The sequence below is a fragment of the Anticarsia gemmatalis genome, chromosome 17, assembly GCF_050436995.1.
Source record: "Anticarsia gemmatalis isolate Benzon Research Colony breed Stoneville strain chromosome 17, ilAntGemm2 primary, whole genome shotgun sequence".
Lineage (NCBI taxonomy): Eukaryota > Metazoa > Arthropoda > Insecta > Lepidoptera > Erebidae > Anticarsia > Anticarsia gemmatalis.
The window spans coordinates 9125803-9139808 of NC_134761.1; the positions used below are offsets into that span (position 1 = coordinate 9125803).

The 14006-nt window shown below is 37.9% G+C and overlaps 1 protein-coding gene across 3 annotated transcripts in view; it reads left to right on the plus strand.

Moving 5' to 3' along the window:
• The window catches only part of Rme-8 (receptor mediated endocytosis 8), a 29224-nt gene extending 15436 nt beyond the window's left edge, over positions 1-13788 (plus strand). For 2 of the 3 annotated variants that reach the window (XR_012959840.1, XR_012959841.1), the window contains 12 exons: positions 82-233; positions 705-906; positions 1241-1432; positions 1729-1864; positions 2149-2339; positions 2683-2874; positions 3185-3364; positions 3805-3966; positions 4451-4672; positions 5045-5177; positions 5578-6010; positions 6646-6758. Coding sequence is in view for 1 of the 3 variants with exons in the window: in XM_076124836.1 (XP_075980951.1) it covers positions 82-233; positions 705-906; positions 1241-1432; positions 1729-1864; positions 2149-2339; positions 2683-2874; positions 3185-3364; positions 3805-3966; positions 4451-4672; positions 5045-5177; positions 5578-5841; positions 6646-6758; positions 7059-7231; positions 7667-7898; positions 8226-8393; positions 8674-8820; positions 9267-9492; positions 9859-9932 (3159 nt within the window). In the remaining 2 variants the exon portion in view is untranslated. Of the gene's footprint in view, positions 1-81; positions 234-704; positions 907-1240; positions 1433-1728; positions 1865-2148; positions 2340-2682; positions 2875-3184; positions 3365-3804; positions 3967-4450; positions 4673-5044; positions 5178-5577; positions 6011-6645; positions 6759-7058; positions 7232-7666; positions 7899-8225; positions 8394-8673; positions 8821-9266; positions 9493-9858 lie in introns of those variants that run through there. The other variant, XM_076124836.1, reaches the window with a different exon arrangement.
• Positions 13789-14006: the final 218 nt, after the last annotated feature.

The following is a 14006-nucleotide window of genomic DNA, read 5'->3' on the forward strand; positions in this document are numbered from 1 at the left end:
AAAAAATTAAATGCGTAATCTATTTAATTATATTTAAACTTAAACAACCTTTGTAACTTTTCTTTTTGTTTTGTTCTACAGTCAAGTTCAGACATAATGCAACGCTCGATCCTGGGTCAGCTATTGCCAGAAGCAATGGTGTGTTATCTAGAGAACCACGGCTCTGACAAGTTCGCGCAGATTTTCCTCGGAGAGTGGGATACGCCTGAAGCTATTTGGAACAATGAGATGAGGTATGTGGTGGTCTTTTACAAAGATATCGATTGAATGTTACAACATACTTAGTTTTTTGTGTAGCAAATTTCCAAATAAGTAAGCAATGTTTGACAACAAAATGTTTTTTACAAAAATACATACTTAATATCTTAGATGTGTCCTGTAGGGGTAGGCAAATGTCGAGAGAAAAATGTTATTCCTATACGACAATGCTAAAAAAAATAAAGCTAGCTAGGCTAAATGAAGGACGACGATTGTTCATATTTATTTAAAATATATAAACTATTTTTATTATTGAACAAAAAGGGCATTCTACATACCTTTAATACGGACGCTCTACTAGTGTTTTTTGTATACGATGTATTTGCATGTACAACCTTATGTAGCCATTGAAGTTGTTATAGATCTTTGCTAATCACTAATAACACACACATTTAACCTTTTGACTATTACATCAACTAAATGTATGTTATTATTTCGTTCCACAGACGCATGTTAATAATGAAAGTGTCAGCGCACATCGGCGAGTTCACGCCGCGGCTCCGCGCCCACATCGCGGCGCGCTACCCGTACCTCGCCATACCCGCCGTGTGCTACCCGCAGCTGCAGCACGAGCTGTTCTGTAACATGTTCTACTTGAGACATCTCTGCGATATGACGAGGTTCCCTGAATGGCCTATACCGGATCCGGTAAGTGACTTTTATACAATTTAAAGACCCAATTTTGGAATTGAATTGAATTTGTTTTATGTACTTAAGGATTTCTTTACTCCGATTTGATAGGGCGGCATTTACTTTCTTAGACATTGGTCCATAGTGTCTTTTAAGTAGTAAAAAGTATCTTAATAAATAGCTGTTTACAGTTCAGAATTAAATTATAAATTATGGACTCTCAACTTTAAGTTCAAAATAATTGAGGATTCCAGGGGAACCGTTTTTATTTTTACGTCGTCTCGTTTGACATAGATTTATACGTCATTTGTTATAATGCAATAATCCTACACTCTACAAAATATTTTTATAGGTGGGTCTACTAAAAGACGTATTAGAAGCATGGCGTCGCGAGGTGGAGAAGAAGCCGGCGTCGATGACGGCGGGCGAGGCCTACGCGGCGCTGGGGCTGGCGGCCGACGGCGCTCATGATGAAGCCGCCGTCAGGAAGGCCTACTACCGCCTCGCGCAGCAGTACCATCCTGATAAGAACCCTGAGGGACGGGTGAGTTAAAACATACCTTAGAATGGCAGATTTTAAAAATTAAAAATACCAGTAGGAATATATAATAATAACCAAATATTACAGTGGGAAACTCAATTTCGGATATTGGAAAAACGATTCATACTGCTTTAATAATTATACCTTATGTTATGAATTTATTTCAAAGCATTGAAAACTAACCTTATAACAGGTAATTAAAAAAATTACTAATCAATAATAAGCAGGATTGACATCAGAATAACCGCACGGTGACTAAAAGGCAAGAATTTAAAGTTGACTCCAATATTTTTGTTCAGGATCGCTTCGAGTCTGTCAACCAAGCGTACGAGTTCTTGTGCAGTCGCAACGTATGGACGGGAGACGGACCGAACACCAACAACATCGTGCTCATATTACGCACGCAGACTATACTATTCCAGCGATATTCAGAGGGTATGTTAAAAATATAATATGAAGAATGTACATATATTAAAGTGATACCATACGCCACCTTAATCATCTGCACTAGATGTATTCAGGCCAATGATGATGATATTAATGTAGTGTAACTGTAACGGCAAGCAATAGTTTTTCTATTATATACAAAAAAACCTTTATTTAATTTCGTTGTTATCAAATACTGCTGTGTTCCAGTACTTATAAGCTTTATACATGACACTATTAGTTTTCTTATAAATTGATATACACCATTCACTCCATTATTTATTTTGTAACAGTGCTGGCTCCATACAAATACGCGGGCTACCCACAACTCTTACGTACGGCGCGTTTGGAAGCCGAAGCTGAACAGTTGTTTGCAGCGCGCGACGCGGCTCCACTATTACCTGCTGCCTGTGAACTAGCGCATGCTACTGTGCGGTGTTCTGCTCTTAACGCGGAGGAACTGCGTAGAGAGGGAGGCTTACAGGTAAAGGCTTGACACTGTAAGATGGACAAATAATTAAAAGACTAGTCGACCCACAGCTGTTAGGTTGAGACTACATTTGTTAAAGCTGTATATCTAGAAACTCACCAGCATCGTGTATTGAAACGCTATGACAAAAGATTAGTACGACCTAGCAATATTTTTCAACATTCTTTGGACTGTTCTAAGATAGTGATGATTCTATGCAACTGACATTTAAAGCTCATTAACCTAGGTTTCTACAGTTTGTATGATACAGCCCGTCTTGAAATGTGACAAAATTGTTTCCAGTAATTTCCGTTCTTGGAAACTTCGAACACTTTTTAAGTGGTATTATTATTGTCAGGTGCTCCACGAGGCCATGTCTCGCTGCGTGCCGGTGCTGTCGGAGGCCAGCAAGCCGCTGGACATCAGTGTTCAGGTGTGCGGCCACGCGGCGCGCTGCTTCGCCGTGGCCGCCGCCTTCCCCGCCTGCCGCGCCGTCTGCGCCGACATGCCGCAGCTGTGTGCCGACCTTGTACCCTTACTCAAGAGACCGGTACGTGTACTGTACTAGACATCGTCATTTTTAATTAGAAGAAAAATTGATTTTGTCACCTAGGCGGTTTATACGACTACGACCACTAGATTTTTGGTTCGATTTACAAGTTGGACAAAGTACTTTTGACCTTTCCAAATTCTGAAATAGCAAGAAACGAGTGCCGTATGCACCCTTTTATATGGGACCGGCATTGTAAATGGCGAAATGGAGGTGTATTTTATGCGCCTCTGTCTTCACATTTGGGTATAACAGACGTAATTCTATAAAATAGTTGTAAAATAAATTAATAAAATACCTTTTTTCTTAGCATTTGGGTGAGACAGCGTGTGCGGGTGCAGCAGCAGTAGGCGCCTTGGCCGCAGAGCCCGTGTGTCGCGCACAGCTGGCCCGCGCCGGAGCACTGCACGCGTTACTGCCCGCCGCGCTCAGATACGACTACACGCTCGCTGAATCAGGCGTAGATACTGATGTACAGGCTAACAAACAGGTACATTTTACTGTCACATATTCTTTACAAACTTTTTTAAGCATGTTCCTATTTGAACTGCTTGTCACCGCTACAGTAAATAAAACCATTAACATCAAAGGCTAAGGATCTATAATTATTAATCACAGTTTGTCACCCAAATCTCACCCTTACTGTAAACACATCAATATTGCTTAAGTTTAACGATTTTGTAAGAAGATGGTGATCCGATACACTTCGTACTTAATTCATGTTTGAATCCTATTAAGAATCAATCAACTTGAGATCTATAAAAAAGCAAATCTGAAAACCTTGGCTAAGTGATTGCCGAGACTCAATACATGATTGAAGTACTACGTATTACGGCTCTGCCTATAGTTTGTTTACTACACAATGCAACAATATATCATCATAAAGAAGCTTGTAATAACATAACTCAAATTGTTTTCTTCGTATGACAGGAGGTAGCAAATCAACTAGCTAAACAATGCGTGGCGGCGCTAGCGGCGATGTACGGTCCGCACGCGAGCCCGTCACCCCAGGATGAACGTATACGTAGTGCGCTACACACGCTACTCACGCCCTATCTGTGCGGACGACTGGCTGAACCTGACCAACATGAGGTTTGTACTTACATGAAATTGGAGAGTTTGAATAATATCTATTGGAGAGCTATTAAAAATAGTAATTTTTATCATGAGAAGTAGTATTGACTTGTTAGTAAAAGGGATAATTATGTATCAATGTGTTCAATCCATTCACTGAATAAGCACTTACTGAAGAGATCTTTACTTAATGGCATTCTGTAAAGATGTCTTCAGTTAGTGCTTTTTTAAAAACTTTGTCTGAGAAAATATTCTTAAAAAATACTTTACTGATTAGGTTGCTATAACGGTATTTTAAGATTTGACTAATACAATTTAATATTGCCCAAAATGTACACTTACTTTTTAAAATTTTGGACAATATTAAATTGTTTTTGTCAAGTTTTAAAATTCTACAACCATATCAACAAAAAATACATTTATTATATAACTTTTACCCCCATACGTAAGTGTATACATAGCTTCAAATTCCATTTTAGTAACATGCTTGTTCTCTTCATAGCTACTAAAAACTCTCACATCAAACTGGCGTACGCCCTACCTGGTGTGGGACAACAGTACTCGCGCGGAGTTGAAGGACGTGTTGCGCAACTGTCGCGCGACAATGGACGACGAGGAGGCGCCGCTCGTTGAACCCTTCGTGTACTCGGCGCATGAGGGACTCGTGTCTGTGGGAGGGGTTTATATCGATATTTATAATGAACAACCTGACTTCCCTATTGAGGTGAGACAAAGATTTTGTAACTATTTGTAATGTTTTTTTTGTATTGTCTTTTCGGCTGTTGACTTGGTAATATTTTAGTGATTTATACAACATTTGGAAAATGTTTGAGATTTATCAGTTATCGGTCTCGTCTGTTTTCAATCGACTCATAATTTAACATGTCTACTGACTCGTCTCTATCCGTCTAGTGAATTCCCTGCTTTAGTTTATAACTTGGGTTTCGGTAATTTTGTCCAATTTCTACGTTAACTTTGCAATCAGTATATCAGATTGACTACTATGTTCTCCCATAAAAGGTATTGAAATACGAGACAGATTGCGCTATATGTTATAAGTTAGTTACAAATAAACAAATATTGTTTCCTTGTTTAGAATCCTCAACAATTTATACTGGATCTGCTGAAGTTCATACAAGAGCAGACACAAAGCGACATGGACGCGGAGAGAGTGGAACACGTCACTTACGCGCTCACAGCTTTAGCTAACGTTATTATTAAGAATCCAGGTAAGACAAATAACATTTTAACTTTACACTTTGGACAGTATTGAGTCTTGTTACTTTCAGATAATTTACGCCCGAATGCAGAAATATTAAAAAATACTTATATGATGCTTAAGTTTTTCGGTTGCTACGATACACGAAAAAGTGCAAAGCGTGGTACTTCAGCGTTATGTTCTGAAAGTTGAAGGATGTTTCAGTATTCGGACCTTAGTCTAGCGTATAACTCATATTTTCAATCACACTTTTGTACATGTTGAATATCTCACACCATTTTAATCATTCAATTATGTCTTGTACTACAGCCTTACGTATTCGAAAATGACATTTCAATGCCTGGTTCTTCGCCTCTATCAACCGTAGTTCACAAGTTTTCTTTTTCACTAATTCTTATTCTATTCCACAGGTGTAGAAATCCAATGCATCGGCCAATTCGGTTTAATCTTCGGGCTACTATCAGCCCGAGCGCATCCCGAGTTACAATCAGCCGCATTACGCGTGGTGTTAGCCGCAAGTGGCAGCCGGGAGTGTGTGGAGGATGTGGCCGCGTCTGCAGTACTGGGCCACTTGCTGGCACTGCTGGCTATGAGACCACCACCTACTGATGCTGTACCTGCCACGGCGGCACTACTGGCTAACACTGCGCTAGTGAAAGAAGCTTTAAACAAAGGTAAGTTGGTAGATGTAGTGTTAAGGGTGTGTGGAGGATGTGGCCGCGTCTGCAGTACTGGGCCACTTGCTCGCACTGCTGGCTATGAGACCACCACCTACTGATGCTGTACCTGCCACGGCGGCACTACTGGCTAACACTGCGCTAGTGAAAGAAGCTTTAAACAAAGGTAAGTTGGTAGATGTAGTGTTAAGGGTGTGTGGAGGATGTGGCCGCGTCTGCAGTACTGGGCCACTTGCTCGCACTGCTGGCTATGAGACCACCACCTACTGATGCTGTACCTGCCACGGCGGCACTACTGGCTAATACTGCGCTTGTTAAAGAAGCTTTAAACAAAGGTAAGTTGGTAGATGTAGTGTTAAGAGTGTGTAGAAGATGTGGCCGCGTCTGCAGTACTGGACCACTTGCTAGCATTGCTGGCTATGAGACCACCGTCTACTGACGCTGTACCTGCCACGGCGGCACTACTGGCTAATACTGCACTGGTTAAAGAAGCTTTAAACAAAGGTAAGTTTGTCAAATCGGTATGCTCTTCAAGTACGATTAGTGGAGTCTTGTACTATTGATAGTTGTTGACTTTATGCAGTCGCTATATCACGCGTGAAACAGATTTCATGTGAGAAAGACCACTTCTGCATTTCTCGTCCGTAACCGTGGTCTGAGCCATACCTGACAGTGTGATAGAATGACCGTAGAAATACGTCTACGTCGGTAGTAGTGTGTGCGAAATTGCTACAAAATCGAATTATACAAATTCACCTATTCTTCAAGTTGAAAGCTTAATATTATTATGTTTTTTTGCAGGTGGTGTGATATATCTACTTGATCTATTCTGCAATAGTAAAACTCCGGAAACTAGAGAGGCAGCTGTAGAACTATTAGCGAGAATGATGGCCGACAAGTTACACGGACCTAAGGTAAGCTACATACTTTACTATGAACTTTATACTATTTCACATATATTATAATATTCTATATGATTTCAAGCAAAAATTACCTCTTAAACCTTGTTTCCAGTACTAAAACTAAGTCAAAATACGCAGGACACTGTTAACTTTCGGATTTTGTCATTGACACATTGCGACGGTTTCAACTCCCGAACAACTCAAACACAACTTTAAAATTGTGACTAGCAACAAAAAGGAAATTTTGTAGTAGAGTCTATTTCGAATAATAATAATCATAAGTTAAAATAAACCGAATTTTTAAATACTCAGGTGCGTCTAACAATATCGCGCTACATCCCGGGCGTGTTCGCGGAGGCGATGCGCGAGTCGGGCCCGGCCAGCGCCGTGCACATGTTCGACGCGCAGCACGAACACCCCGAGCTCGTGTGGACCGACGACACGCGCCGCAGGCTCGCCAAGCACATCGCGCAGCTAAGAGACAAGTATGATTCTTGTTTTACTGTTCAATATTATATTATTATGTTTTTTTGTTGATCTAGGGGCACAAAATATCGATAGTGATAAAAAAGTCATGCAAATATGCTAGAAAAATATGCATACAAATGTCGTTCAGTAATCCAGCCAGTCAAAATGTAATTATCGCATGAATTTATAGTACGTTTAAGAGTGCGTGCACGTTCACATAGGCACACGGTTTGTCAGATTATCTTTACTGTTAAGAAACAAAAAGAACAAGAAACTATGTTTACAATTGAGAACTTTTAGTAGCCTATTTACTACCAATTTTTAGAAGTTAAATAAAAACTGAAATATTTAAAGTGTTAAAATCATTATTTAACCGTACATTTAGTTTTTTCTATTACTCACTATTTCCGCCTCATTTTTATTGACACTAAATAATATATATTTTTTTCTAGGCACCAATGTGATCAATTGAGAGATCCAAACATAGTATTCGAAGACCGCGAGACATTAGAACGTTGCGCGGCGGGCGAACAAACATGGGCGCCGCCCGGCGAGGTGGTCGTCGACGGCGTATACCTCAAGCTGTACCTACAAAACCCGCACTGGAATCTACGCAGCCCTAAGAGGTTCCTACAAGAGTTGTTGACTGAAACTATTGCTTCGGTTAATAAGGACGCTTCGGAGGTAAAATTAGTTTTCCATTTCATATAATATGTTTAAGGTTTCGTGAATATTACAGAGTTTATTTTTGGAAAACGTTTGCAGTATTTGATTTCCAGTGAAAAGTGTGTCTGTTTGATTTAAAAAAATATATAAAACGCTTTTTATGTCATTTGATTTTATTGTCTCCATAATCTCTCTTGTTCAATTTTTACTACGAAATCAAAGGCTGCCTATTGTTCTATGAATTAAATACATATTTAGATTTATACGAGGTCATGTCGTTTATCGACATCATATAACGAAATGGTGACTACACAGTGTTTAATACTAATTATTTCACATACACAGGGTAGTCGCGGTGAGACGTGTGCCCGTGCCCTATGCGCAGCGCTCCTGGCGCGGCCGGCGCTAGGTGACACGTGTGCTCAGCTGGGCGAGATACCACGCGTCACGCGCCTGCTGGCACCCGCTCCCCGCCTCGCTGTGCCTATACTGGCAGCACTCGCGCCCGCACAGGTAACAGCATGAAACTATTTCATTTGAAACTGCAGAGTACACAGGTCATGAACTTTCAGAACATATTTGGGATCTATAGAAATAGTAAATTGACGTCGAAAACCATAATTCTTGTGAATAGTAATAAACATCTCACTTCATTATGCTCGTAAGTATTGAATTTATGCGTTGACATTTAATACTCATTCGTCTAAATCACACTAAGCGATTTACAATTTAACTATTTCTGAGCATTTTTCATCATTTTTTAGACTTCTATAATGTTTTGTTTTTATTCCAGTCGTGTGTAGCAGCCATGTCGCAAACAGACGTTATGGCTGGTTTGAAGAGTGCGGTGAAGTCGTGTCGTGAGATCGTGGGCTGTGCGTGTGAAGCACTTGCGACCATATTCTCTAGTAACGCTAACACCGACAGACTAGTTTTACAGGTATGTATTATATTTCAGGCCCTATACAATAGCATGGAAAAGATTGTGCTGTTATACGTTAATCGTTAAACGTTAACCCAATTATTTTTTGCCTGGAATTCGTCACCAAGTAGCTATTTACACGATAGCAGTGTATAAAATTGCTAAGTAAATCTCTTGTTTCGCGTTGCAATTGATTATGCACGATTCATGCGAAAAATGTTAACAAAAATGTTCTACACTTTTTTCATTACATTGCGTACATCATTCTGTACCGTGTATATAGCAGGTATACGTAAACACACACAAAACTCTTAATTTTTTTAATTATACTAATATTTTTAACATTTTCCCGACCCGCACTTGATCAGCGTGGTGGACTCAACACCTAATCCCTCCCTCGTTTGGGAAGGAGACTTTTGCCCAGCAGTGGGACAGTAAAAATAAAACGAATGTTTCTGTCGTAGGCATTAGAAACAGATCTAATAGGCGAGCTGCTGGCGCTGCTGGAGACTCGGCTGGAGGGCGGCGCGGCGGCGCAGCTGGTCCGCGCGCTGAAGGCCATGTCGCGCTCCGCGGCGCACGGCGAGCGCGTGCGCGGCGTGCTGGCGCGCTCCGCCGTGTGGGAGCACTACGCCGCGCAGAGACACGACCTGTTCATCACGGCCGCGCCGCAACATCATCAACTCACTGGTACTAACTTTATGATATCGTATACATTTTATTTTTGTTATTGTATAATTCAGTAAGACACATACTAAAACAGGTGCGACGATAGGTTTTTTTACGGAATACAAAAGTATGAGTTTACTAACTTACGGATTAACTGCCATAAAAAACAAATTTAACGAATTACGAATCTTGCTTATTAAAGAAATGTTAGTAGAGGTTCTAAACAGATCACCACTAACCAGTTTATAATGACAAATATTAATTATTTTTTTTATATGTAATGTTACTTTTGAATAGTAAACCCTATTTTAAAAAAATAGCAGTATCCCTATCTACTTACTATATCTACTAGTCTTTTTAAAACACGTATGTATGTTCGTTCCGCAGCGGCCCCGCACGCAGCCGGCTACCTCACGGCGCCACCGTCAAGCATCCCCGCGCAGCCGCCGCCCATCGACTGACGCGGCGCGCTCCTCATCTAAACATCCACACACACGCTCTGGAACATCGTATAGCTGACATTATACATCACATAGGTAAATACAATTATTTAAATAGTGCTATTTACGAATACGCGACACATTATTCCTACCAGTGTTGGCAGAGTTTTAAGATTTTCGGTACAGTTCTCGCTAAACAAAGAGAGCTCAAAGCCACAGAATATTTAGTAATAAAGGTGGAATACAACATATTATACATTCTGGGCACAGGACATTCCGAGGCAGTCTCGGATTTCTAATAAAACCTTAGGCCGCGGTATAACTTAATTATTATTTTTTCGTTCTGGATAAGCCGCAAGTATGGCTAAAAACGATAAAGGAAAGTTTGTATATATGCCTGTAAACGGTCATTAGGAAAATTGTGATGTGTATTCGTGATTGGCACTTGAAAGTATAGTAGTATCAGGAAAATTATCACAATACGTAGCTTTAAAATTTTATCAAATACAATCTTAGCGATCAAATCGTATGTGTACAATAACATACGACGTTTTGTGTGAAAATGAAATTATAATTTATTTCATATGAATTTCATGAGATTGAAACATGACTTAAATAAATAAAGCTTTACTATTGTAGATATTCATAATCATTATCAGACTCAATACTCAATCATTGTCACCACAAAATATAGCGGGAATTTGTATTCATTTAAAATCATATCGTTAGGAGTAAAATTATAAATTCAAGTACTTGGTAACTTTACTACAATACAGTAACTTTTTTTAGAATTCATAATAACAACTAAAACAAATTTTAAAATGTCTTGAATATTCAGAGAACAATAAAACTATGTAACTGAATTATTAAAAAAATAAAATTTTGTAGGGCTATCATTTTATTTACTAATTAAAAACTAAATTTAATACATACATAAATAAACCCTAGTAACTCTGTGGAATCTACTGATCGCCGCCGACAAATGTCGACAACATTATCTCGGCGAATTATTTCCAAAGAACAAGATACTAACACGATTCTCTTGAAATAACGAGCCGCTGGCATCTAGTACAACGCCGGCGGATTATTATGTCGATGTCGGCTAGTTGGCGACTTTGTTGTAGTTTCACACACACCTCAGCTATACGGTACTTTCAGAATCGACTGTCAAGAATTTGCCTTTTGGCCTGGCCTATACTCTTACATGCAATGTAAGTAACTCATCTAATTGTATTATAGCAATATAAACATACGCTTTAAACTCATTTACTGTGAAATATCATTAATGCCGAGGCAAATTCTAATGTGTACTTATGTATAAATAATAATAAAATATATACTGCTAAGTTTCGTGTCTCGTTGTAAATTGACGTGTGTGAAGGACTTTTTGTTACAGTCACTGATTTGTAATTACCTATAGAGCCCTGGATATACAGTTTTTAATAGGCAATAAAAAAATAGATTTTAATCGTTTTAATGCTTATGAAAATGTAGCAAATGATGAAAAGTATGTCGATTTGCTTAGCTAATTAAATTGGTACCAACACTGCCACAACGTAATAATATGTACTATAAAATATCTCATCCATATTCGTTTTATATAGGCTTGATATAACTCATATTATATTAGAAAACAGTAACAATATATCATTGGACTATACAGTGTGTGTAACAAAAGTCCCTCATACACAGCAGTAACTTGTCACCCAGTGAACGAACGCTCGAAGTATTAACAGCCAAAGTTAAGTTTGTGTATTAAGTTCTGTAGCGCGATTCTCTATCATTAACCGGCTACCTATCGAAAAATGGTCTATGAAAATCAGCGCCTCTAGCGGGCGGCGTAAGAACTATTTTTGCAGTACATTTTAAATGTCAAATTCTCGATACCGTTTGTAGAGAATCGCGCTACTGTTAGCGTTGTATAATGTTTGATCTCTAAATAAAGGCATATACATCATTCCTACACAATAGCGACGTAAGTATTTCGTATTAGGATTCGCACTTTTTTATGAACTTAGTATAGAAACGCGTTTGAGTTTTTTAAAGGTAAAATTTTGTTTTAATTTGTGTGCACAGTTGTTCCCGATTGTAGATTTATTTGTTAAGATACCGAACCAATATCAATAGGAATATGGTTTGCCATTCGATATTTATGATACGCAAAAAAAACCTATCAAAATATATTAATGGAAAATTACGTTCGAGAATTAAAATATCTTGCGGACATAATTGTCGCATGAGATTATTGTTTTACGATAAGAATTCAGTGTCCTAATCAATCCTTTTAACATTAGTATATTTTCTAACAATATTCGTTGTACTAATTCATTTAACTTCTGAAATCGACATCGAATAATTGTGTCCTATAATAAAATTTAAAAAATAATTCGTAACAAATCAATGTCGGGTGATTGTGTTTTATGTCGTGTAGCATTCGCACTTTTATAAACAAGTCATTTTTGTTTATGTGCCTACCAATAGTCTATGAGTACATGACAATTTATATTTTGTTGAAATTTAATTGATTTAATTAACACAAGTTTTAAGGCTTTCTTGCCATATTTAGTTATCAGCCCCCTTTACGCATACACTCTATCGTACGTTCTTAGGAGCGTGCGGGATGACGCGCGGGAAAGCAGCGCGGTCTTCGCTCGCGATTTTCTTCGCGGGCTTGACAGATGAGCGCGGCGCGTGGTCTTTCCTTTCCCCTTACACGTGCAATTGTTGTTTCATGCGCGATAGAGTGTATGTGTAAAGATGGCTATTGTCTTGAGACTGAAAAAATCATTGGAAATTTATATTTTATTTGGAATTCGTCGCTACAGCTATGTATATTATGAATGTTTGCCTTCTATGCTTTTTAGAAGGTTTAATTTGTCAATTTAGGCTCGTTTTATTTACAAATATATTGATGGATAGATATAAGTATGTAAAGCGAAGATAAATTGTTTGCAACGTGATGTTATGTTAGTGTAAGTCGCTTGCGAATTATTGTTGAATAACATTATGTACTTCATATAAAAAATGTTTTGCACTGTTTTGTCTTATCTACAGTTTTTTTTCCTTTACGGCTAGTTTTAAAAGTTATAGCCCAGATTAATATATATGTAAAGGTAAATATTGATTTCAAAAAAGTATTTCATAATTGCAGAACATATTTTTTTGAGTAATAAAACTGGCTTAATAAAACAGGCAAAAGAAAGAACTGTAGTTATTTGAAACACTGTAAAACAATTGTTATAAGAGGTAATCTTTTACAAAAATACAAAAAAAAAATCAGATAAAAATACTGTAATATATTACTATTTATGAGATATATTAGTTAGAGATTCATTTAAATATTGTTACAACTTTACATCAAAATTATGTGTGATAATACTGTAAAGGTTTAAACGTTTGGTTTAGTCATATCATAGTATAAGGCGTTCACTTTGAGGATATGATGCTCTACTTCGCTCATTACTGAGTACGTCCTAAAATAATGTATTATATAACGATATTACTAACTGCACTATTCAGTCGACTAACCGACTATTCGCAGCAATATTTTGTTTGTATAAAGCATTGTTAAAATCGCCTAAATTCAATAGTCGACTATTTAACGCAGTTGGTACATCTCTAGTTTTTAAAAAGTAATGTGTGTGGTCGCGGGGCCTGTGTGTTTTTTACTCTATTTTCAAAATATAATTTATGAAGTGCATTTTATAATTTAATATTTGTCAAGAGTTGATATTATAAGTATTGTGAGTAAGGAACGTAAGGCTTCGCGAATGGAATGTAGAGGGCACCATGATGTAAGCTCGGTGTGATCATATGGATATTTTTATATCTAGGTGTAAGTTATATCGCTGTAAAATATACGAAGTTAATATATCTACTATAGAGTTTTATTCAAGAAATATATTTTAAAGAGTACCTTAGATAAGAACAGCACATAATTCTCTCTTATACTAAAGTTACATAAATAGGAAACAACCATTATTAAATAGGGTCTTATAGGAGGTAAAGAGGTGAAAAGCTACTGTTTATTTTCTATAAACGGCTAAAAGGAGTTAAAAGTATGCGTTTATCATAAAATTTTCTTATATTTTCATT